Source organism: Gymnogyps californianus, chromosome 3 (assembly GCF_018139145.2).
Source record: "Gymnogyps californianus isolate 813 chromosome 3, ASM1813914v2, whole genome shotgun sequence".
Classification (NCBI taxonomy): Eukaryota; Metazoa; Chordata; class Aves; order Accipitriformes; family Cathartidae; genus Gymnogyps; species Gymnogyps californianus.
Window position 1 is genome coordinate 78928902 of NC_059473.1, and position 24003 is coordinate 78952904.

The 24003-nt window shown below is 39.8% G+C and overlaps 1 protein-coding gene across 1 annotated transcript in view; it reads left to right on the plus strand.

The window, feature by feature from the left end:
• PREP (prolyl endopeptidase) overlaps nucleotides 1-24003 on the plus strand; it is a 114259-nt gene that overhangs the window by 55378 nt on the left and 34878 nt on the right. The window contains exons 8-10 of the mRNA XM_050893582.1: nucleotides 5319-5510; nucleotides 14908-15105; nucleotides 18787-18890. Coding sequence (XP_050749539.1) covers nucleotides 5319-5510; nucleotides 14908-15105; nucleotides 18787-18890 — 494 coding nt within the window. The remainder of the gene's footprint in view (nucleotides 1-5318; nucleotides 5511-14907; nucleotides 15106-18786; nucleotides 18891-24003) is intronic.

Sequence of the window (24003 nt, forward strand, 5' to 3'; positions counted from 1 at the left end):
CTCCTGTTTCAATAACTGGATAGATACATGCATGCCACATGACACCGTGCACACATTCACTTTTGGTCAGGTATGTAACCAGCAAGTGAGTATCCATCCAGTCGTATGATAGGATGTGTGCATGTACCTCAGGCCATTTGGTAAGAATGGATGTGCTGATCACATGAGTTTTCAGTCATGCGATGGAGAACTGGCTGTGGTCTGTGACCTGTCTGGGACTAGGATCCTTGCTCTGACAGAAGGTCTGGGCACCACAGGTCCCAATCATTCATTGTTTTACATACTTTATCATGCTCTTGTGTATTCATCTTTTCTCTAATGTAAGGCATAAGGTATTTTCATAGGTCATTTTATATGAAAACTATGGTTTAGGCCTTTTATCATTACTTCTGGTCTATTTTGAACCTCTGTTTCCTGCATCTTGTCTAGCTCCTGGGAAGACTGTCAGTCATCCGCTCCTGTGGAGCCCTTTCCAGATGCCTGTTGTCTTAGTGAAACCACATAGTTCATCCCTGTATTTCCTTAGCTATATGCACTTAAGCAAGTCATCTGCTTTTTTGACTATGGCTGTATATTCATCGATACGTGCACTGACTTTCTCAGGTCCCTTGGGAACTGGTGCATGTGTCTTAGTGCTGCAACAAGTTACTTGGGAGGCTTTGTGTTGTCCCATCTAGATATTGTGTTGATAACTTTATTATTCTTCCAGAAGTTATAATGTGGGTCCTCCATGATCAAGCACACTTTCCCATATCTGCACTGCATGCTAAACCACTTTTTTGCTTACCTCTGATCACTGGAACATCCTCTTCTGATGCTTAGATAACAGCTCCTGGCCCGGCTTATTCAGCTTCTGTAAGTGTGTGCTCTGTTACACGTGTACAGAGAACATGCTGTAAGTAAGTGAGCACTGCTTGAGGCCCTCAGTACGTGGTTCACCATGCTTTTGAATGTTTTACCAGTTACTGCAGAACCATCCATCCTAAATTCAGGCCAGGTGAAAGCTGCACCCAGATACCTTCCATAGTACTCAGTAGTCACACATGTAAACAAAAGGCAGACATGAAGAAACAGAAGAGTTATGCTTAATCTACTTGCACAGAGTTTGAATTGGAAATGCATGTCTATGTGTCTATCTAGACAGACTTGTAGATGTATTCCTGACACTTGCAGGAAGACAGAATTTTGACGAGGTATGCTTTACACTTCAAATTGTGTTCATTCAAGCAAACTCTCCTCCTGGTGTAATGTGCTGTCTTTAATAAAAATCTGCCTTGTCCATTTCCCTGGGTGTTTTGGGTACTGGAGGGAGCAGTTTGATGAGACGAGTAGTTCCAGACTAAGCAGTTCCTGCCATGGAAAGGGGAAATGTCCGATCTATCTTCTCATGCTCCTGGATTACCTAACACCATCCCCTCCTGTTGAGTCAGTCAGCATCTTCACTGGTCTGATCCTATAGTTAAGGTGATTGTACTCGCTAATGTGTCTCTGTAAAATAAAGAGAGACTAGTTTTCTTCTAGGTTAGCTAATTTAATCAGCTACTAGCCACTCGGGTGAATGCCAAACCAAGCATGAAGGTGGAGACACACTGATGGAGGAGGAGGGAAAAATGAGAGGGTGCAGTTTTGCTGCAGTCAAGCGTATCTTACGGCTCATTGCTAATGAAAGATGTTGTTGCTCCTCTTCAGCGCCTCTCTCTGCTGCTGCCTTGCGTGTACTGGCTGCCTTGTATGTAGCGGGACTCCTCTGCCTGAGCAGTGAGCTGGTTCAGGCAGCGAAAGAGAAAACTTTATTTTTGTCCTGGTTTCCACTGGGATAGAGTTAATTTTCTTCTTAGTAGCTGGTACAGTGCTGTGTTTTGGATTTAGTGCGAGAATAATGGTGATAATACACTGATGTTTTAGTTGTTGCTAAGTAGTGCTTATCCTAAGTTAAGGATTTTTCAGTGTCCCCTGCTCTGCCAGCAAGCAGGTGTACAAGAAGCTGGGAGGGAGCATAGCCGGGGCAGCTGACCTGAACTAGCCAAAGGGATACTCCATAGCATAGAATGTCATGCCCAGTATGTAAACTGGGGGAAGATGGCTGGGAGGGGGGGATTGCTGCTTGGGTATCAGTCAGCAGGTGGTGAGCAATTGCATTGTGCATCACTTGCCTTTTCTTGGGTTTTATTTCTCTCTTTTTTTTGTTATATTCCTTTTCATTACTATTATTAATTTTTTATTATTACTGTTAGTATTATATTTTACTTTAGTTATTAAACTGCTCTTATCTCAACCCATGAGTTTTACTTTTTTCCCTGATCCTCCTCCCCATCCCACTGGGAGGGGGGGAGTGGCTGTGTGGTGCTTAGCTGCTGGCTGGGGTTAAACCACGACAATTTTGCAGCACAATTTTTTTTTTTTTTTTTTAGTCATTTAACTTGTTGAACCAGCTCACTACTAGGGCAGATAAACAAAACAGAAGCAGCAGGCTAGGAGTAATGTGATGAAGAACAAACTCCTTTGGCGATGATTAGGTGTTAGCTCAACTCAGCAGCAAGGCCAGAATGCTTGACACGGGGGCAGTGCCATGCTAGGAAGCTGCATGGGCCTGCCCCTCCCTTGTGCTGCCACTGGCGTGACCTGGGGATAAATGGGGGGGGGTGGGGGGGGGTGTCCATCCCCCCCCCCCCCCATCAGTTTTCAGCCATATTAGTGCCCAGTGAACTGGCCATGTTGGTCACCAGGTTATTATTCCTAGTCCAAAGGAGAGAGCTAAGCAGGGTGATCTAAGGCAATGCTAGAACATCCCTTTCAGTCACAGGCCACAACTGGATCAGCTGCAACCAGCCATAAAGATGCATCCTGTTATGTCTGATATCTATCTCATTGCAAAGGGTTTCTTCCTCTCACTGGAAAACTACAGCACATACTCTGTACAGTAGCAAATGTACCTGATGTACTGGTCTCTTTCAGCTGCCTGTAATTGCCTCGTTACTGCCTCTTAACTTAGACTAGATATTGGCGTATTTAACCACTTCAGTGAGGCAATGGTTTAGAGGTAATTCATCTGCAATATTTGTCTTCTAAGGACTATATAACATCCACTTTAACAAGATGAATGCTCTTGATTTTGTAGTAACAATTTAGTGTATCCCTGTAGAATATCAGCCCTCGCGCTTTTTTACTAGCTGTTCATTTGGGAGTGGATGAATGAGTTTCAAGGCAGCAGTGTCAATCCCTAATCTCACGTTATTGTCCTTTTTCTTCATGGAATCCAACTTCTGTTGCAATCAGGGGGACTACAGTTATTGTGTACATTTACCATTAAAAAAAGTGGTTTTTTTCGACAGCCTGGGGATTCCTTTTTATGAAGTCTTGTTCTTCTTTAGTAGGGTGGTTTCATTCTGTCAGATACTAAAATACAAATATTCCAATATTGTTATGGTGTTATACTGCAGTTAAGTTTTTATTTACTAAAATCCTTGTGCGTGTGACTTGAGATCTTAAAACAGTTTCACTGGTGTATATCAGAGTTCACTGTAGACTGGATTTTCTTTGTTTTACTGGGCATCAAAGCAGGTTTTCTCTATAGAACTCTGAGCAACTGGAGGGACTTAGCAGGATTATTCTTCAACATGAAATCTCTTGAGAAGGACGAAACTTTGGACCTCAGCAAAACCCAAGATATAACATGCAATTGGTTCACTCAGAGACAGGATACTAAGTTGACTGGATTGTCTGGCAAGTTTGTATTACAGCAGTATGAAAAGTAGAATTTAATTGGCTAATCTATCACTTTGCATGAAGAGACAGGGAAGTTTTCCTTAAACCAAAACGGCAATTAAGAGATATGAGCTTTATGAATGTACTAGGCCTGGCTATACTCTCTTATTACATTTAATGGGTTTAAAATGACCTTAGCCATCTCACTGCTTCCTCAATTATTCTTTTCTTTTTTTAAACTTACAGTAATTACAGCTCAGCTATGATCTACTTCCATTATTCTGCTCAGCTTTTAATATTGTAAAATAAGCTGATGTGCTGTTTCATTGATGTAAACATTATATTATATAGTTTCATAAACAGATTTATGCACAGTTTATTTGTTTATACGTAAAAGCAAAGACCCAACCTTTAGTTTTAGGAAAGAGGCAGAGAGTGCACCAAATGTTATTTTAAGATATAAAAGCTTTAACTTCACGGATCAGTAAGGATTCTGATTTTTCAGCATAGTTAACGTATGATGCTTTTAATAGTAAGTTTATTTGATAGGTTGGGTTGTAGATATAACAGGCATATTACATATCTGATCTAGCCTTGCTGCTTTTTCTTTCTACTAGCCTCTAAACCTATTGCAAAACAGTAAAATGTGGATAAAAAGTAGTGGAGTCTTTCAGTCCCAACTCCGGGTTGAGTTAGTACTGAGACTGTGGTACAGAGTGAGTAAACTGAGGCAATTCGTGTTTGAGAGAAGTGCACTTCTATTAGTGAGTGTGATATTCTAGAAGGTTGATAGGGAAAATGCAGTTTCATTCTTCGCAAACCCAGAAGTTAACATTTTAGCTAACTGTCTGTAGTTGTCCTTTGGTGGTGACAAGCTTCTGCAGAACAGCACTTCAGGAATGTTGTTTCTGAATTGACAAGGAAATTCCTGATATTGAAGTTTATTGTACGCATTCAAATAGCATCATTTCTATTCTGTGGGAAGTTCTGGGCTTTTAAGGAGGATGGAAAACTTTCCACTTTAAAAAAAAAGTAACTTTTTTTCAGAAAGAAAAAAAAATAGGTTATTTTATAATTAAATAGTAATTAAAAAAAGCTATTAAAAATAAAATTGAGCTTGAAAGCTTAGTGCAGAGTCTTTTGACTCAGCTGCGACTCCCCGCTCCAAGAAGTCTGTAGAAGTCAGGGCTTGTGAGCTCTGTTGGCAAGAACCTGATGTGCTCGGTGGCTTTGGCTCCACAGCGGTCAGTGTGGTAGAAGCACCTCTGCAGCAAACATCTGAGCTTTCCAGCAGCCCCTTAGGAAAGCTAGTGAAACTCTAGCCATAGTTCTGTCAGTATTCTGTGTGTATTTTGCTAGAAATTCCTCAAAACTGGTATGTTAACGTGTCTGTGAACTGGCATTTTTCCACTGCAGCCTATTAATCTGGAGAATTCTTTGTAAGTTCTTAATACTTAGTACATATTTGGCCCTTTCCATAGCTGTACCTCTTCTGGTCACTGCCATCGTTCAAGAAAGAGCCTACAGCAATTGTCAGGAAGACCTTGCCTTTGGGTGTTAAAAGGTTTTGTTTCAGGAGATGAAGAATTTACATTATATGTTTGATCTTGCAGGAATTCTTCAATGGGTGAAGCTGATAGATAACTTTGAGGCTGAGTATGAGTATGTCACCAACGAAGGAACAGTGTTCACTTTCAAGACAAACCGCCATTCTCCAAATTACCGGTTAATCAACATTGACTTCAATGACCCAGAGGAATCCAAATGGAAAGTTCTCGTCCCTGAACATGAAAGAGATGTTCTAGGTAACAGTTCCTGTCAAGTAAAAGACCTTCTGTTCTGCTTATTTCAAATTAGTTCAGTAATTAGTCTATTGAATGACCTTGTACAGACCTTCTTACTTTTTTCCTGTGTTTAAACTTTGTTTAGGATTTGCGATTAAAAGACTTGCTGAGACTCAAGAGATCCAGGATCCATTTCTCTCTCTCTCTCCCTCTCTCTCTCCCCCCCCCCCCCCCCCTTCATCTGTCCTTGTTTTAATTCTGTGTTTGTAGGAAATGAGGGGAAAGTATTTTCCTGCTTCATGTCAGCAAGAGGGACTTTGTAAGGAGAAAGAAGGGAAAGAGCAAACCTGGTAGTAGTGCAGCACACTATGAACAGAGTTGGTCAGAGTTTGAGACAGGATTTTCTGTCGTTCCTGGGATAAGAGGAGTAGACAACGCTTGAAAAAAAGCCTCAGGGAAGTTGAAGGGCATGGGATTCTCTAAGTATAAAAGCGAGTTCAAAACATAAATCTTTGGTTTTGATATAATTAAAATAAAGGTGTATTTTTTTTAATCCCATCATTTTGGGGAAAGTTCTATTAAAACTTAGAATTAGTTTCAGATAATACAGAAGAACCTCCTCTGAGCTGTTTTTTGACAGGTGCTTTGTGTAATGTAATCACTCATGTAATACACTCATGTAATCTGTTCTCCATACAGTACAAGATACAATTATGATTTATCTGACTAGCATAATTATAGCTATTCAAAAAGACTCTACTTTTTTTATTAATCCGTCTTTATACAAATTCATTCATGTTTACTACTTTTCCAGTGAAGAGATGCTTTGTAGAATGAGTAGAATTCTCTGTGTGTGATTTGATATGTGTATATACAGTAACTTCTGTCTTTCCTCACTAAGACAAAACTATTTGCCTACTATTTCAAATTCCTCTTAAGATCTTGCTTTTCAAGACATCTAAAATAAAACCATTTCTGTCTGCATTTCGTGATGCATCCTGCATGATTTCTGCCACAGCCTGGATAAGGTATTTCCCCAGTGTGACATAAATGGTGACTCTGAGCATGCCCAGAATTGTAGTGACATTGCAAATGACTGGGGTCTAGAATATTGCAAGAATTTTGGTAAACACAAAAGTAACAAAATAGAGCTTGGTAAGACACAAATCTTTTTCTTAAGATTGTGAACTCTTTGAATCAGGAGCCACCTGCATCTTAAATGAAGTACCTTTCAGGTCCTAGGCAGAGACTAAATAATAGATGTAAGTGAAAAATTGCTTCCAAGTCTAATTTCTGATTGCGTGCGAATTTGCTGACAGTCTGTGAAGCCATGCTTAAGTTATTAAGCAGTTTATAAACAGCAATTTATAAAGTGGGACCAAGTTGAAGAATTGAGTTAGAGATGATGAGTGTCCAAATAGAATGGGACAGAAACATGTGATTGACATGAAGTGGTTACCATGTGTGGATTTACCTGAGATGTGGTCTAGGCAGCTGAAGGAGCTAGAGGCACTGGCTAGAGGCACTGGCTATATATTCCTTCCCAGTAAGATAAAGGCCACATCTGCTCTTCATTACACTGCGGTATTTAGCTCAACTCCATTTTGGTTTCATTCTAAAGGCAAAGTCGTGCTGAGTTCATGTTTGTGCACATGCAAAAAAAAATTTAATGCATGCAGCACTCCTTTAATGGCCTATACATGACAGCCTTGACTATACAAACATAACAGGAACTGCATTTAGAAAACTGAAAGTTCAGATAAATGGGTTTGCTGAAGGCACTGGCCTACAGACTGTAAACACAACAGGCATTCAGCTCTTAAACACTTGAAGGCAAACATAATCTGTCATATAAAACCATCAGAGTGACTTTAAGGAGTCTGTTGTGTGTCATTAAGCTTCTACTGTATTTGAATGTGAAGCCAGAGTAGGCAATCATGTGTCCACTTCTCTCTCTAGCTTTTTGGAGTGGTTTGTAAAGGAATTGGATTAAATTAACAAATGAAAGTGTCTCCATAAGAAGATGAGTTATAAGTAGATCTTAGCGCTACAGTAAAGTAAGTTTGAATTGTTCAGTTGCTTCTTTGTGGCAGACACTTGCAAATTAGTGTTGTATCCTCAGCACCAAGATAAGGGAGTTTTATCATGTTCGGGAGGTTGTAGCGCTGAATAAATAAAAAACCCCACTCTTTCACTTGATGAAGTCAGCAAGCAAGCCAGTCTCTATGTCATGTTGTTTTAATCATTCCAAGATCTGGTTTAGACAGACATAATTATATCAGAAGGCAGTTGTTAATTCATTGTCTTTGAAAACCTTGCAGTCAAGTGAATTTGATTTTGCGTGATCCAGAGATGACAATGTAATGAAACGCCTTCTGCAGAAGCTAGGACAGCAGTGATTCAAAGGGTAAATGAATATTGCTACTTGTCCGATTTTTACATATGTGTGGGAGTGACCCTTTACCAAGATGTAATTAGCTGTATTAGGATTTCTTTATAAACATTATAGTTAGTGATGCTCTAGGTCACAAATGTGTTTTACTGGGATATATAGATACTCGGCTCAAAAGTCTCCTGCTCTGGTGTGATCTGCCTGGTAGCCATAGCCACCTTCATTTCTACGTATTAACTTAGATTCAGTTTCATAAAAGCTGCACCATGCACATATAGAAATAGATTTATTTATGAATAATAAATCCAGGATTAAGAATTATGAAGCTCTGCCAGTGTCCATCAATGGCAAAAAGAGAAATTCCATGAAGTATCATAATGCATTCTTAGGGAAGATGCTATAGCTAATATAATCTAACCAAGAAATACACACAGGCCTACAAGGTGGTGTGAATGTCATTTGGTTTCTTCAACATATTCGTCAAGATAGACTTTTTTTTATTGGCTTTGACCTTTTTGTTTTCAGAACTGTTTATAAATGAGCTAATTTGGGAAATACAGGGAAAAAACCAAACATATTCCTGCAATGAGATTGTGCACACACCTCATTTTACAACTTAGCTGGGATTTCACACAGAGTTGAGGTAAATTTAGATCTCTTCTGTGTGAGCGGAGGGGAAGAAATAAATGACAGCTATTTTAAAATGAAATTTAAGGGGGGCCTCAGAACATATTGGAGTGTGATGAGACTCATTTCCTCCCCTTTGGAGTCTGTTTATAAAGTGTTACTTTTAATTTTCAGAGAGTCTAAAATAGAACCATAGGAGAGATTCACGTCTAACATTGAACTAGTGCTTTAAATGACCACATAGCTGCAAGTAGGTGTGCTGAATTAATTAAAAGGCAACTATGAAACCGTAAATGCAGACTGATCATTACAGATGTTGTGACCCTAGTTCTAAGGCATAGGCTAAACCTGCTGTCTTTAGAAGGTTAAATAATTAATTTTGAGAACTGTGACACACACACCTCCCCCCCAAAAGTGCCCAATACTGGTAGAGCAGGGCAACTTGAGAGTAGCAGTTATATCCAGCCCTGTACTTGTGACAATGAAAAGAAAAACAGAATAGATCTCCTGAGTAAGGAGGACTGAGAAATAAGACATACTCCTGAATGTGTCATAGATGAGGTTAGTGATCTTGAAGAGTTCCTTGAATCTCAGTTGGCCATTTAACGAGCAGGGGCAAAGCTAGCAATGCTGCTATACCTTGTACACATCTGCACACCTAAACTCAGTGCATGTGAAATGCTTCCCTTCCCTCAACTAGAATGTGTACTCTGAGTGAAAAATAGTATTTTTCTTCATACCTTTAACATGCTACCGAATTCATGAATGCTTAAGAGTTTGGGGAGGGAAGTTACTGCACCTGAAATGTATCTTTTGGCACTGTAGTGAAACCAGGAGGGAAAATCTGGAATGAGTACCACAAAATTGTTGATCCTGATCTGCATGGGTGTGAGTAATCCCTCATGTTCATCTCGGCTGTCAGGAAACTTGTGCACTCCATTACCCTGTGGTGTTTTTCAGAGTACCCATAGCTTTACACACTTGGGAGTTTTGCTTGCGAAGCGGGTGCATGAAGGATTGTGTGACTGTTCTGAGGAGCAGTTGTGTGACCTGTGTATAGCCCAGAGGAGGCACCCTGCGGAGACGGCTAGTGCAGAAGTGTGGCAGAGAGGAGGAAATTGGCTGCAATGCAAACGACCAGATTGATAAGCTTCTACTGTGAAATGTGGAAAAAAACCCACAAAACAAACCAGCTGGGATGTGGCTTAGCTCCAGTGTTTCCCAGCAACAAAAAGTACCCCCTAAGATCTGGCCAAGCCAGATACAGTCCCTCAGTCACTGGGGACATGGGGAGAGGGTGTGGTCCAGATGCATATCCCTGACTGGAAGTTTTATTCTGCTCCCCGGTAGGGCTTTTGTGGCTCTGTTTACCATGGAAAACGTGCATCAGTCACAGATGACTAAAACCTGTAGGTTACTTAGGGAAGCATTACTCCTGATGTTTGCAGCTTCAGAAGAGCTTTGCCCCCCCCACTCTGTCTCTCGTTTGTGTGTCTCATACTGAGAGGATGTGGGGTATAAAATCCTTGTCTTGTTGAAATTGGTTGGAGCTTTTCCATTAACTTAAACATGGCAGGCTGTCACTGAGGATGGTGTCTGAGAGAAGACATATGCTTTATGTTGTGAGGGCTCATCAACATTTACTCACATGTTTCAGAATGATTCACGTTTTATTCTGTAAATTGCTCATGCTTTGCTTGCAAGTCTACCCATAAGTAGCCTTGAGTGGTGGTTTATGGGTCATTTTAATTGAGAACAGCATGGATACCTGTTAATCTGTAGAGATACTGAAGTTTATGGTCGTTGTCTGTGATGACCAAAGAAACCAAAATGACCTTCCAGGTCTATTTTCCAGCTAAAGCTTTGACAGTCCATTGAAATTTATTCATTATTTGTTGAGTGGGCACACAAGCACATTGTACAGCAAGTAACTCAGCAGTTTTTGCTGAAGACTTATGGCTACCTAGCTCTTCTAGTTTGGCATGTTCTTCTCCATCAATATTTCAGCCTGCATCTGTCAAAGCGTGTTTGTACAGTTGGACACTTAACGTGCTGTGGTTACTGCTGCAGAAGTGAAAGGTCAGAACTGTCATAAGTAATTAAGGTTAGTGGCACGGATGTTTGGTGTGAGGATTCAACCTTTTTTTTCCTGAAACTATTTCAAAAGTTGTTCATAGCAACGTTGCAGGTGCCGAGTTGGTGGCATGCCTTTGCTATTAATGAAAGCTGTCAAAATAAAAGTGGTTTTGGAAAGTAGCAGCATATGAATTTCTAAAAGGTTGAACTAGAACTTCTAGAGATGGTTGAGCTCAGTTTTCTAGGCCCTGTTAAGAAGTATAACTCCTCTAGCCCAAATTTAGCTCTTGAAGAATTGTGTGTAACCTGTTGTAGTCATCAAGGCGGTCACTGTCATCTTCAGAGAGAAATGGGCAGTACCAAGGATGATTCTTCACACTTGCTTTCAGTACCTATGAGTGCCTTCAAGCATGTCCATCTCTCTCTGATGCTTGAACCAAGAGGCCCAGGTTGGAAAAGGCAACCTTTACGTGTTTAGTAAAGTAAATCCTTTGCCTGATGGGTATTGTAAGTAGGTAGATTTTAAGTATGCTGGAGAACAATTGATAAATTTTAGGTGTAACTGGGAGAATAACTGCTCTGTTCATTGGTATTAACTGAAAATAAACTGACCTTATACATTGGAGAGGTCTCCGAAGGTTAGCTTTTTTAAAAAAACACTTGTGTGAGTGAAACTGCTCAGCAAGCAATTCACAGTATCCCAGAACAGGGTATCCAAAGTAATTGGGTGAACTGCATTCTAAAGGTGCTTATTTCAGCCCATTGTCTATAAAGGAAGCCTACAGCAATTGTCTAAAAGCTAAGCCTGACACATGTGAAGTTTGCAAGTACACAGGCATGCAGGATGCGTTCTGCAAAGCATGAGCAAAACCAAAGAGGCTGACTGCTAATGCAATAATGTCGACAGTATCTGCAGTTCTCAGTGCCGAGCATGGGAGTAACAGGGACTCAGCTTGTAGCCTGCAGTCAAAAAATAGCTCTTGTTAATAATTCAGCATTGTTTTAGCTTGCTATGTATATAAGTGTTGGTTCCTAGTGTCTTTTTTTAGTTCTGCTCTTTCAAGTCTGCTTCAATGTTTTGCTCTGTTTTGATTTTTGCATTTCTTTGTAGCTTCCATTACTGTAAGTTTTGGAGGCAGTTAGCAATGCACCAAACCCAGTTATAATACAGATATTGTACACAGAAGCTGTGTTCCTAAATCTCATAGAATGTTTTAAAAATATTTTGCGTTGTCTTCTCATCTGTTGTCTTCACCTTGCTGAGACCATCTGATTTGTAAACCAAAGAGGTGTTGGAGAGTTAATATTACTGCTTCCTATGCAAGTACTTCAATAGCAGGAACCCCTACATAAGCCAGCAGCCTTACCCCTGGACAATTGAATCTTTTTAATAAAAGAGTAATATCTCTTCATAATATGTAAGTCGAAGTAATAATGTACTTCAACTTTTAATGAAAACATCCATTAAACTGCAATGCTTCATCAAATGACTAGTGAGGAATTGAGTCATCACAGTTTAATTTTAAAATAAAGATTGCTTAAGCAGTATTTTTGCTGAAGCAAAACTATGTATTATATACATTTGAAGTTAGTATGAGGGTGTGTATAATCCATTTTGTGAAACTTTGTGTCAAGAAATTTCAAGAGTAAAACTGGACATTTTAGTTACAGATGTTCCTGAGAATACCAATGGAGTTCATGGGATCTCATACTTATTGCAGAGCAGTTAATTCTGCAGGCAAAAATGGTGTGTTACTGTAGGGATGCTATTTTTTAAATTCGTATTTTGTGTTAATAAACCAGTTATACACGTGAATGTTGGCAGATTTGTGCAGTGACAATGTAATAAATATTTTAAATTGCATATTCTCCGTCTTCATACAGCCAAGAATGATTCTGTATTTCAAAATATGTAATTGGATATAACAATTAAACTTACAAAGCTTATTCTGTTCTCTAGCCTCACTTAAGAAATTTAAGTCACTCCAGAGCTAAAATTACACATCAATTAGTAATTTATAGACAGTGTTGTGTTGTGCTGTATCTTACTATTGCAGGTCATGCCTTCATGGTTGAAATTGCAATTAGTGTTGTACTCTGAGGCTTTGATTAGAAAATTCCCAGATTTAGGCTAGAAGCTCCTGAGGTAGTTAGAAAGTCTGGGGGTAAACAAATATCAGTGTTGGTCTTCGGGAAGAGGGGAGTAGTAAAGCTTTATTTTGGTGTTTATGTAACATAAATTAATGTGGCTAGAAAGTCAGACCAGTGGTAAATTTCACTGGTCCTTCAGGAACAAGCTAAAAGGACAGTAGACTCTATCGAGATACTAGGATTTGAAGGTGTTCAAGCTCTAGGGGGTCATGACAGACCTGAACTGTATATGAAAGCAGAGACTGTTAAAGGAGCTAATTGTTACAGAATAATGAGTTTTGACCTTCAATTCAGAAAGAGTTGGTTACCCTTAATGGAAGGGGCACATGATACAACCTTGAACTTTTGTTCTGGAACCTGAATGTGCAAAGATGCATTTATAAGACTGTCTTCAGTACAACTCTGTGCATTCAAATTATTTGGTTTTATAGGACTTTGGGGAAACTGGAAAGAACTGTTAAAATGTGAATAATGTAAAATAGTGTAAAACTGAAATTCAATCAATTTTTGCCTTGCTTGTTTTGTTTTCGATGTTTTTTCCTCCGATGTTGGTATTTTAAACTCCCCATCTCACCCTGCTACTTTGACATTACAGTGTGCCCCAGTCAGTCCTACCTGATTTTTCTTGCTCGTTTGATTCCATCTTTTCATTTTTTGTTTCCAGCAGATAAGAGAAGGCGTTGTCCAATGCTGGTACTTTGCCCATGGTTTAGGTTTCCAGTCTGACTTGTCAGGGGAGAGGTTGCACGTACATAGTTGGAAGAGGACAAGAATCACCACCTCACCTAGTCCTACAAACAAAAAAAGTCCCTCATTCCCTCCTTCCAGATATTTTTTTTCTTGACTTTTAACCTTGTTTGTATTTTGTCTTGTTTGTATTTGATTTGTGAATTAATAAGAAGTTGAAATACTTTTGTTGCAAAGTAGGGTAACCGGTTTCTTAAATGACAGAAATACTAAGCGAGATAAAGAGGTTTCAATCTTTTTCCTGTCTGCATGAGTAAATAGATTTGTCACTAAAGATCTAAAGCCAATGGCACAGGAGACAGGAGAGAATATGTTATGTGATATATTCTGGGTGAACTGGAGCCCTGAAGAGTTTCTACACTTCACGGGATATGGAGATGAGGATTGAAGTGAGGTGGTCAGTAGAAGTGCAGGGATTTTTGTAGGAATTGCCAGCCCAGACCTTCCCCCCCCCCCCCCCCCCCCCCATCCAGTTTGGATTTTCCAAAGTCCAATTAAAAAAAATTAGCATTCCATGAAAAAGTTCACGTATCTCTAGTAATTCTGAGGAACAAACTCAGAATGTGAAAGGTTCTGTGAAGTGGAAGCTCTTGTTCCTGCACAGCTGCACAGCCGAGCTGGGCAGCTCTGCAGGGGCCCAGGACTGCCAGGAGAGGCATAAAGGAAATGAACATCTGCAGAGCACTTTGTTCCTGGGTCCTTTTGCCAGATTGAGTTCACTGTGCTGCATCCTGCTCCTACTACCTTACAGTGTCAAGAATGCTGTTTAACAACATTAGCTTCTTGAATAAACGTGGTTTCTTTGAAAATGGCATGTTGAGCATATCGCCTCAGAATAGCCCTTTTCTTACACCCAGTAGAGCTTGCTTACGAGAATAGCCTCCTGAATACTTAGGCAATAAAAACAAGATGAATAGTAACCTCTAGGTTCTATACTTTAATGTGCAATAAAGGATCACATGTCTTTTTGTTCTTAGTAGTTTAGCCTGAGTCTAAATCATAATGATTGTTTTGATTTTCATGCATTTCCATAAGTATTTCTGGCAAAGATCAATGTTTTGCTTGGGTTTTGCATTGAAATATGTGATATTTAAGAGCAGTATTGATTGATAAGCACCCCAAATGCATAAACATCTTGGTTAAGCAATTCTTTATTCCTTTGTCTGCATAAATTAGCTTCAAGCGGCATGGTTGGTGCATTTCCAAAGAATGTCAGCCTTTACTTTTGGGTTCACTTTTTTGTTTCAGAAGGTAGGTGACTTCTAAAGATTTAAGAGTTAAATTCAATCCATGTCAGAAATTTTGGTGCATGTATTTAGGTATGCTAAAGAATTTTAGAATCAGATTATGTCTGATTGTTTTCTCTCTTACAACTTTTTTTACTGTATTTTCTGTGGCTTTGTTTTTCTTTTCCGCACTTTGCAGAATGGGTTGCTTGTGTGAGGTCCAACTTCCTGGTTTTGTGCTATCTGCACAACGTGAAGAATATCCTACAACTTCATGACCTAGCTACTGGTGCACATCTCAAAACTTTCCCCCTAGAGGTTGGCAGTATCGTGGGATATAGTGGCCAAAAGAAGGACACCGAAATATTCTATCAGTTTACTTCCTTTTTATCTCCAGGTAAGATTGTTTTTTTTTTTTTTCCCCTTAGTTATTGTTCCTTTTCCTGGGAACAATATCTTTCTCGTATTCTGTTGTTTAGTAGTTATTAGGTATGTCTAAGATGCAGATAAAACTGCTTCACCCCATGTAGTCAGCAGTGGTTGTGCACTTCAAAATGTACCAGTCTGTGATCCATGAACCCTAAATAATATACCTACTAATATTTGAGACCTGCATTGAGAAATTACTCAAGACGAGCTTGTACTAAAGATGAAATTGTAGCATTCTCACAGCTCTTGCTTCATACAGCAAGATACAAGTTTACAAATTCTGTTGAAGACAATTGTTAATGTATTTAATGTGATTTTCATCACAAATTTGAAGAACATTAATAAAAGTTACAAAAATTCTCTCTGACAGCTTTGTGATTCATTTATGCATAGCCTCATTAGAGCATCCTTACTATCTGTCGTTACAACACTTGGGGTTGTTGGATTGCTGTAGGAATCCTCTTTGTACAATCCTGCAAAGCCAGAGCTGTCCAAAGCGTTATGTAATACATGGGTGGCACACCAATAAGTATTCCAGGATTTTGAATAGGAAGGGAGTTTCTATGCAATTGTCAAGCTAGTATGTGACAAGAAAGTGTATTTGCTGTTCTCTCTTTTGTTTTGGGTTTTTTTTTTTTTCCTCTCTTTCTTTACGGTCCAAACAATCAATAGCTAATACAGGACAGGATTCAAATATGGAGAGGGGAGATAGGCTTCTGAATCTTTATCTTCTTCCAGGGTTGTGAGTGATCATGAATCCTATGATGATCAAAAATGTTCCTATAGCATCTGATGTGTATTTTTACTCTGTTTCAGTTAGAGCACAGCCACATTGCAAAATGGCTGTATAATAGTTTTGATAGGTTTGCCGGTTTTGCTAAAAAGGATTGTGTCAAATTATCAAAATTATAGCTTAGCAGATAAGAAGTATGATGAATTTCCTATTATTATCTTACTGTTTACATAACCAGAAATAAGATATGTTATGTTTCCAGTTCCTCTTTTAAACAAACTTTTAAACAACGTTCAGATCATTGCAGCCACTGCAACTGGAGAGGAGCTTGAGGACACTCTTGCATTTGTCTCTAACTTCATCCCAACTTGATGGTTCAGATAGTTCACTTGCTCACATTCCACCTCGTGGGCCAGAAGTTGCCAGTCTCATAAGCCCACACCGTTCATCTCAGCTGAGCCAGTGGAGTCTCTGCAGCTGCTAAACATGTGGAGGGGGAAGAGCCCGGAGATCTGTTTTAGCCTGTGGCTTGCCAGCCAGCCAGCAATGGCTGCTCTCACTGACTGCTGGTTGCTTAGGCAGATGTTTTTTTTCTCCTTTTCCTCCACGTACTTAGCATTTACAGAGAATTTGCATTGGTGTAGCTCTGTTAACTGGGGCAGAACGACCTGGAATCTAGAAGAGGAGGGGAAGAAATGGAGGTAGGCTGTATGGGAATAAGGAAAGGGTGAGGAAAGCAGACCAGAGAGGTAATTTTTAGGTAGGTGTGTGGATATTTTTTAATTTGCATACAACCTCCATTTGCCCTGTCAGTGGAATAACCAGACAAAAGGTATGGGGCTGGTCCTTGATTAACCTAGGTCTTCCTACTTTACTATTAGAAACCAATATAATTTGCACTTGTATTAAGTTGCACTATCTTTTTTTTTTCTAATGAGAAATAAATTAACATACTGGTGTTTAATACCTACAATAAAGTAGTAAACATATATATGAAATAATGAATAAAGCAATTCTAAAACCATAGACGCTGACGCCATAAAAATAATTTTTGCTATTCCCTGAAAAATATGGTTATCCCTGCTGTCCACTCCAGTCAGACACTTAGGTGAGCACTCTAGTGTTTTGCATTTATTTAGCACCCAGCAAAAGAATGCAGGCCCCAACATTACTATGTTTTTGGATATTAACTGCCATGCTGCTAAACATATAACAGAACAAAAGATGCAGTACTAGGGGTTCAATTGCATGTTACTGTAATATTAGGTTGATCGACTCCTGAAATGCAGTCTGTGACTGTGCTTATAATTCATCACATGGTTTCCTAATATGCAGCTATTCTGTCTGCTCTGTGTGTAATGTTTGCCAATACATTATCCAGCTTGGGTGGCTCTATATATGTCAAATGCCTGCTCTGCCTGTTACCACCTGGTGTGCTTTCGCATCACTTTCTGGATGCTAATCTTTAAGGGAAATGCTGCTTTAATGCTTATTTGTACCTGTCACCCTGCATTAGGCTTCCTAGTCACTTTGTGACAAATGAAGAAAAAAAATTCCCAGCAGATTAGAGTAGTCCTACTTTTATTCCCCTATTAATTCACCATTACGGAAAGAGGCTTTATCAGTTATTAGAAATGTTGGTTTTCATCTGTGTTCCTTTGCCAATCTGTAGCTTTTTGATTTTCCACAGTCTATAAAAGTGATTTAATGAGGCAATTCCCTCGTATCAGATATGTTTCCTCATTATTTCATGTTCCAATATAATTTTTAATAGCTATAACCTCCGTAATAATTACTTCTGGTTTCCTGAAAGTATCTAAAATATACCCAATACAGCAGTATTTCAATCAAGTCCTGTCCACCTTGGTTAGTTTTATTACTTTGGGGATCCCTGTGGAGGGCTTGTTACCTTAACTTTTAGTGTTCTTTTCCCTAATATACATTTAAAATTTTACAGAGGCTAGCTTGTTGTAAAGCAGAAAAACAATAATTAACGCTGAGGTTAGTTTTATGTATTGTATGTATCTGTAGTATATCCATGAATATTAGAATTTTGTAGTATGTTAACCAGTGTGCAAACACAACAATAGTGACACTGTATGGCACATGCTCAAATGTTATTAGGGTTGAATGACAGGAAATACGATTTATAGTCTAAATGCAGAATTCTTCTTGGCTAATTACACATCTGTGTAGTGTCTAGATTGCTACAGTCTCTGTGATTCTGCCTTTACTGCAACCTGAAAGTTTTATACTGCTTATAGACATAAATTTTCTCATGTGCACAATCCTTTGGAGATGATAGGTGCAACTCAAGCAAGTGAAGTTGCCTTCAAACCTGCAAGATAAGGATGTAAAATAAATTATACAAGACTAAATTCTGTTCAGTTACATAGGTAACCTGTGCTAGTCTGCCACAATTTCAAGTGGATGCTCAGCTGTTTCCGTTATCTGGGGGTCCATTTGAATTGTAATTTCAAAATATTTTATCATAAAGAGGAAAACGTTGACCTGAGTGAAATTCTTGATATATTTATTCTCAGTCTGGTGCCTCTAGAGGAGATGTTTTAAAATTGACTTTATAATTCTTTCTTCCAACATGATAATTCTCAATAAGTGCTATGTAGCTTTATGAAAACAAATCCTTTTTCCATTTTGCTTAACCCACTTTGGATACCTGGCTTTGTATGGGCGGTGAGAATTATTCTTTCTCTACAAAAGCCTTTGCAGCCTTCCTAGATGAAGTGCATATATGTATGTGTTAAATTATATATTAACTGAAAGAATGTGTCTGGAGTTACTGTTTTTCACCCTGCTGAGTTACCTTTGCTATTCATTACTCCATCATGGTGCCTAAACCAGCATCTTTTTAATGATGGACATACACTAAGCTGACAAACTGGCACTCTATTTTAGGTATTATATATCACTGTGATCTGACCAAAGAGGAACTGGAGCCAAGAGTTTTCCGGGAGGTGACTGTGAAAGGATTTGATCCTTCAGTTTACCAGACAATTCAGGTAATAAACATGAATCCTGCTGTCTTGCTGTAATCACTTATGCAAGAGTTTAACAAAATTGCATTTGATGAAGGGTGAGAGTGCTTTGATTAGCTCCTGAGTTGCAGGTCTGTGTGTGCTCTGAAGGAATTCCACCAAGTCTTGTTAGAGAGATTGGAAGATGCCACTGCAAGTAACCAGGGCAGACTCAATCCTCAGTCGTCTTACATTATGAGACAATATGTTCTCCAATTTTTTCCCATGTTATGGTATTCTTTGATATTTGTTTTAACATCAGGCTGCTGCTTTTCCATGTTTATGTATTTCTTCCACCAGGGCAACTTGGCATGGCTCCCGTAGGCAAGTGTGTGATAGGGCAAGGCTTAAGAGGCAGTGGAGAAATAGAGGAAACTTGGAATAGCCAGTCGTCTTCCCAGCACTTCCACAGTAGTCCAGGGCCCACCATGGGAAGTGGCAACAATAGATAAAATGCTTTTGTCGCCACCACTCTTGTATAAAAATAGTGATGATTTTTGCCACGAGTTCATACTGTGGATCTCTAAGACCTCACAAAGAAATTGGGAGGAAAGAGGGAAATGCATTCATTCATTTGTAGCTGGCATCAAATATGAAATCTGCTGTAGAACTATGAAAGGTCTTAACCGTGATTATTTGGAAGGAAAGCAGGAAAATATCTAGTGATGTGAACGGAAAAATCATGTTCATTCATGTTGTGTAAGAATTACCGATTCTGTCCACCTTTCCAAGAAATGCCATAGTATATTGTGTTCGTTAATGCATCAGTGCAGTTACACTTGGAGCAGCTCACTTTGATTTTCGTAAGAGCAGGGTTAGACCCTTTGCTTGCAGTGCTGGAACAACTAGAACAAGGAGCAAAAGATAAAAGCAATTTAAAATACATACATATATGTAATTAACGTTAGAAATGTAAAACCCCATGGCCCCTGGATTTAAAAGTTTCACAAGTGGAGTTAAAATTACAGACATGCATGATCTACAAACTGGTTCTGTGAGATGTGAACATGGAGGGAAATGAGTGAGGTCTTTCCTAGCAAGGTCTAATGCCATTCAGTAAATTCCTCAGGAATCTAGAGAATAAAATCTTTGCTGATAAAGTGTTTGGAATCAACAAAGACTGGCAGATAACAAAGTAAGAAGGACAACAGGTTGCTGATGTACAACGATGTGAGCTGCTTGTTACATGGTCCCATTTTGACAATCTGCATTTCAGTATAGCCAAGTGAGGGTAAGACATCTGGGAACCAGGGAGGGATTTATCCCACTTTAAAATCTGAAATCAGGTAGGTTGTGTCAGCTGATCTCCCACAGCTCCCTTTGCAATCCCTGGAAGGCCATAAGCTGCATCTACAGTAACAAGCAGTGTGGCATAATAATCACTGGAGTGAAATGGCTTGTACTGAGGATCCAATGTCTGTTTTCAGAGTTTTATTTTGGACTAGCTGTAGTCCTGTCCTGTGAACTGAATTTCCATTATCGATTGAAGTACTTTTGGTGCACTCCTGGAGCGTGTTGAGTTTCTTCCAGAAGGAATCCAGTCTGCATACACTGAAACCTCTCTGCTGTGGGAGGTGAGAGTGGTGAGGAGACTTGCTTTAGAACCGCACTCTGTTTTGAACTGAAATGCTATTGTAGGTGCACCAAAGGCTCAGACAGGTATCTCAGTTTAGTAGCATGGAGACTCCTTTGGAGGTGCCTATTCCTCACACATAAGTGAAGGCATATAAGAATTAGCTAAGTTTAAGGCTTATAACATTAAGAGAAATTCCTCCTGTGGAACACAGTGTAAGCTATAGATGGTATGGAACAGGTTCAGGAAAATACAGGGCTCTTCGTAGACAACTGCTTTGACCTCATAACAAGTATTGTGACTAAAAAGATTATGCAAAATATACATTTTAAGTAGTAAGTGATCTTTCCACTAAACACAGCTTTGGTAAGCCCCTGATAAAATACTATGCCCTGGTCAGGACTTTAAGAAAGATACGGAATTTCTAGAGAGAGTTCATAGAAATGTGTTGAAATCATAGAATCATTTAGATTGGAAAAGACCTTTAAGATCATCAAGTCCAACCGTAAACCTAACACTGCCAAGTCCACCACTAAACCGTGTCCCTATGTGGCACATCTACATGTCTTTTAAATCATAGAATCATAGAATGGTTTGGGTTGGAAGGGACCTTAAAGATCATCTAGTTCCAACCCCCCTGCCATGGGCAGAGACACCTTCCACTAGATCAGGTTGCTCAAAGCCCCATCCAGCCTGGCCTTGGAACACTTCCAGGGAGGGGGCATCCACAACCTCTCTGGGCAACCTGTTCCAGTGCCTCACCACCCTCACAGTAAAGAATTTCTTCCTAATATCTGGTCTAAATCTACCCTCTTTCAGTTCAAAACCGTTTCCCCTTGTCCTATCACTGTACTCCCTGATAAAGAGTCCCTCTCCAGCTTCCTTGTAGGCCTCCTTTAAGTACTGGAAGGCCACTATAAGCCTTCCCCAGAGCCTTCTCTTCTCCAGGCTAAACAACCCCAATTGTCTCAGCCTGTCCTTATAGGGGAGGTGCTCCAGCCCCCTGATCATCTTTGTGGCCCTCCTCTGGACTTGCTCCAACAGGTCCGTGTCCTTCTGTTGGGGGCCCCAGAGCTGCACGCAGCATTCCAGCTGGCATCTCACGAGAACGGAGTAGAAGGGCAGAATCACCTCCCACAACCTGCTGGTCATGCTTCTTTTGATGCAGCCCAGGAAGCAATTGGCTTTCTGGGCCGTGAGCACACATTGCTGGCTCATATTCAGTTTTTCATCCATTAATACCCTCAAACCCTCCTCCGCAGGGCTGCTCTCAATCCACTCATCGCCCAGCCTGTATTTGTGCTTGGGATTGCCCTGAGCCACATGCAAGACCTTGCACTTGGCCTTGTTGAACTTCATGAGGTTCGCACGGGCCCACCTCTCAAGCCTGTCAAGGTCCCTCTGGATGGCATCCCTTCCCTCCAGCATGTCGACCGCACCACACAGCTTGGTGTTGTCGGCAAACTTGCTGAGGGTGCACTCCATCCCACTGTCCATGTTGCTGACAAACATGTTAAACAGCACCAGTCCCAATACCAACCCCTGAGGAATGCCGCTCGTCACTGCTCTTCACTTGGACATCGAGGGATACCATGCCTCCAGGGATGACGACACAGCCAAAATAATTAGGGGTCTAGAAAAACAGTCATTAAATTCTGATGCTTAGCATATTTAATACCTGCAATTTATAGAAGAAATGTTGGAGGGTGGATTAATTATTTTATATGTAGGATTTTGCATCTGTAGAGCAAGAGTGGAATAGAGGATTTTTCTTTCTATAGACAAAGGTATAACGAGATTGAGTGCCTAAAGTGGAACTGAAATAAGCTTAGCCTGGAAAAAGGTGAAATGACATAGGAGATAAAGTTAAGCAACAGTGTGACAGCATGACTTGGAGTCTTTGAAAGGAGATTAGATATTTTTCTTAATCTCTTATTTTTAATTTTGCCTCTGGCACATACGCAGGGCAGATTCTCTAAAAGCATAAAGTGTGCATGAGGTGGCTGTAAACAGCCCCATCTGTTTGACTCTGCATCTCCAGACAGAAATAAGAGTGTTGTAGAGGACAGTTTGCTGGAAATGTTCTCACAGAGAATGTATTTTTACTGATTCACTCAAATTCATTAAGGGACTTCCGCAGGATAACTTCAGGGCATAGTGAGCTGAAAAAGAGAAAGAAAACAACGTTCTCTTTAGGAAAGAACTTGGAACAATTGTAATACTGCCATCAAACTCAGAAGGATAATAATGGAACACAAATACCCATGTAATTAAAAAGGGTTTAGAAAAGGTTGCCATAAATTAGAAATAATATATTTTGCTAGTAAATCAAATTTTATGAAGTAAATGTCTGGAAAAACAAAATCTTATTTTACATTTAAATCAATTACATGCTGAATTAACGTAAAGTAGAACAGTAATACAAATAATTTCAAGGAGGAAGCATGCTGTTGCTATGCCCTTGGAAACCTTCACTTTGTAAATCACTGGCAGAGCTTCACCACTAGGCTGTAATGGGGTGGAAATTAATATCGCCGTTTCTGGTTTTCTCCTTACTCACTCCTGCTCGGTACCAGCTCTAGGGTAATGTGACCTGGCTGGTTACACTGGGATCAGTGCTTATAAAGAGCACTCTTGGCTCACCGCTCATCCAGTTTTGCCTTTTATCAACAAATGACCTCAGTGTGGCAACATCTTGGAAATTAGTTTCCCGTATCATTCAGATCCATGGAGAAATCTCAGTTGAGCTGTGAAAGAGGCTGTTTGTCAGGGCTAGGGCTGGGACTGCCTGGTCACCTTTGTAGTAACTCAGCCTGCCAGTGCTACACACTTCTGCCAGATTCCAGTCCTTGTTTCCATTTGTGGGGTCCCGCTTGGACCCTTGATGATGCTTCTGCTTGGAGGAGGGAAAGGGAGATGGCAGCTTATCAAAGCAGTTTATAAATGGCTGTCGACCTAGATGAAAGCCTTGCATAGCCATTGCAAAACTCAGGCAATGTTGCAGGGAATTGTGAAAGAAACTCAAAATTAAGAATGCAAGAAATATACTGAGAATAGGCAAAGATTGCTGATTACAGGAGAATGAACAACACTGTGGAATTTATTTCATAACTTTAATTTCCGTCAGAATTACTAAGTAGTAAAGAAAAATGTTGCTGACTCTGTCCTGATCCGCATCCTTAATGAAAGGCAGGTCTCCTGCCAAGGTTCTTCCTTTATTCTCATATACCTGAAGAAATAGCTACTAAGACTAGCAATCTTCCTAGCTTTGTCTGTGTAGCATATATGAAACTTTAATGAGTTGTTGTTCTTTAGCAGTCTTTGAACATTAGTGAGTTAAGATTTGAACTGAAGTGTAAGGTGTCATGTGTATATGAAACCTGAATTAATGGCAATTGGAAAATGCCACAGTGCCTGTTTTTTGCTCTTTTGGATCCACTTTACAGTATTTCATAATGCTATGCAGTGCAAGTGTGGACCAGTGATAAAGTTTACTAGACTAAGTAAATTTATGGTAGAGCAGCT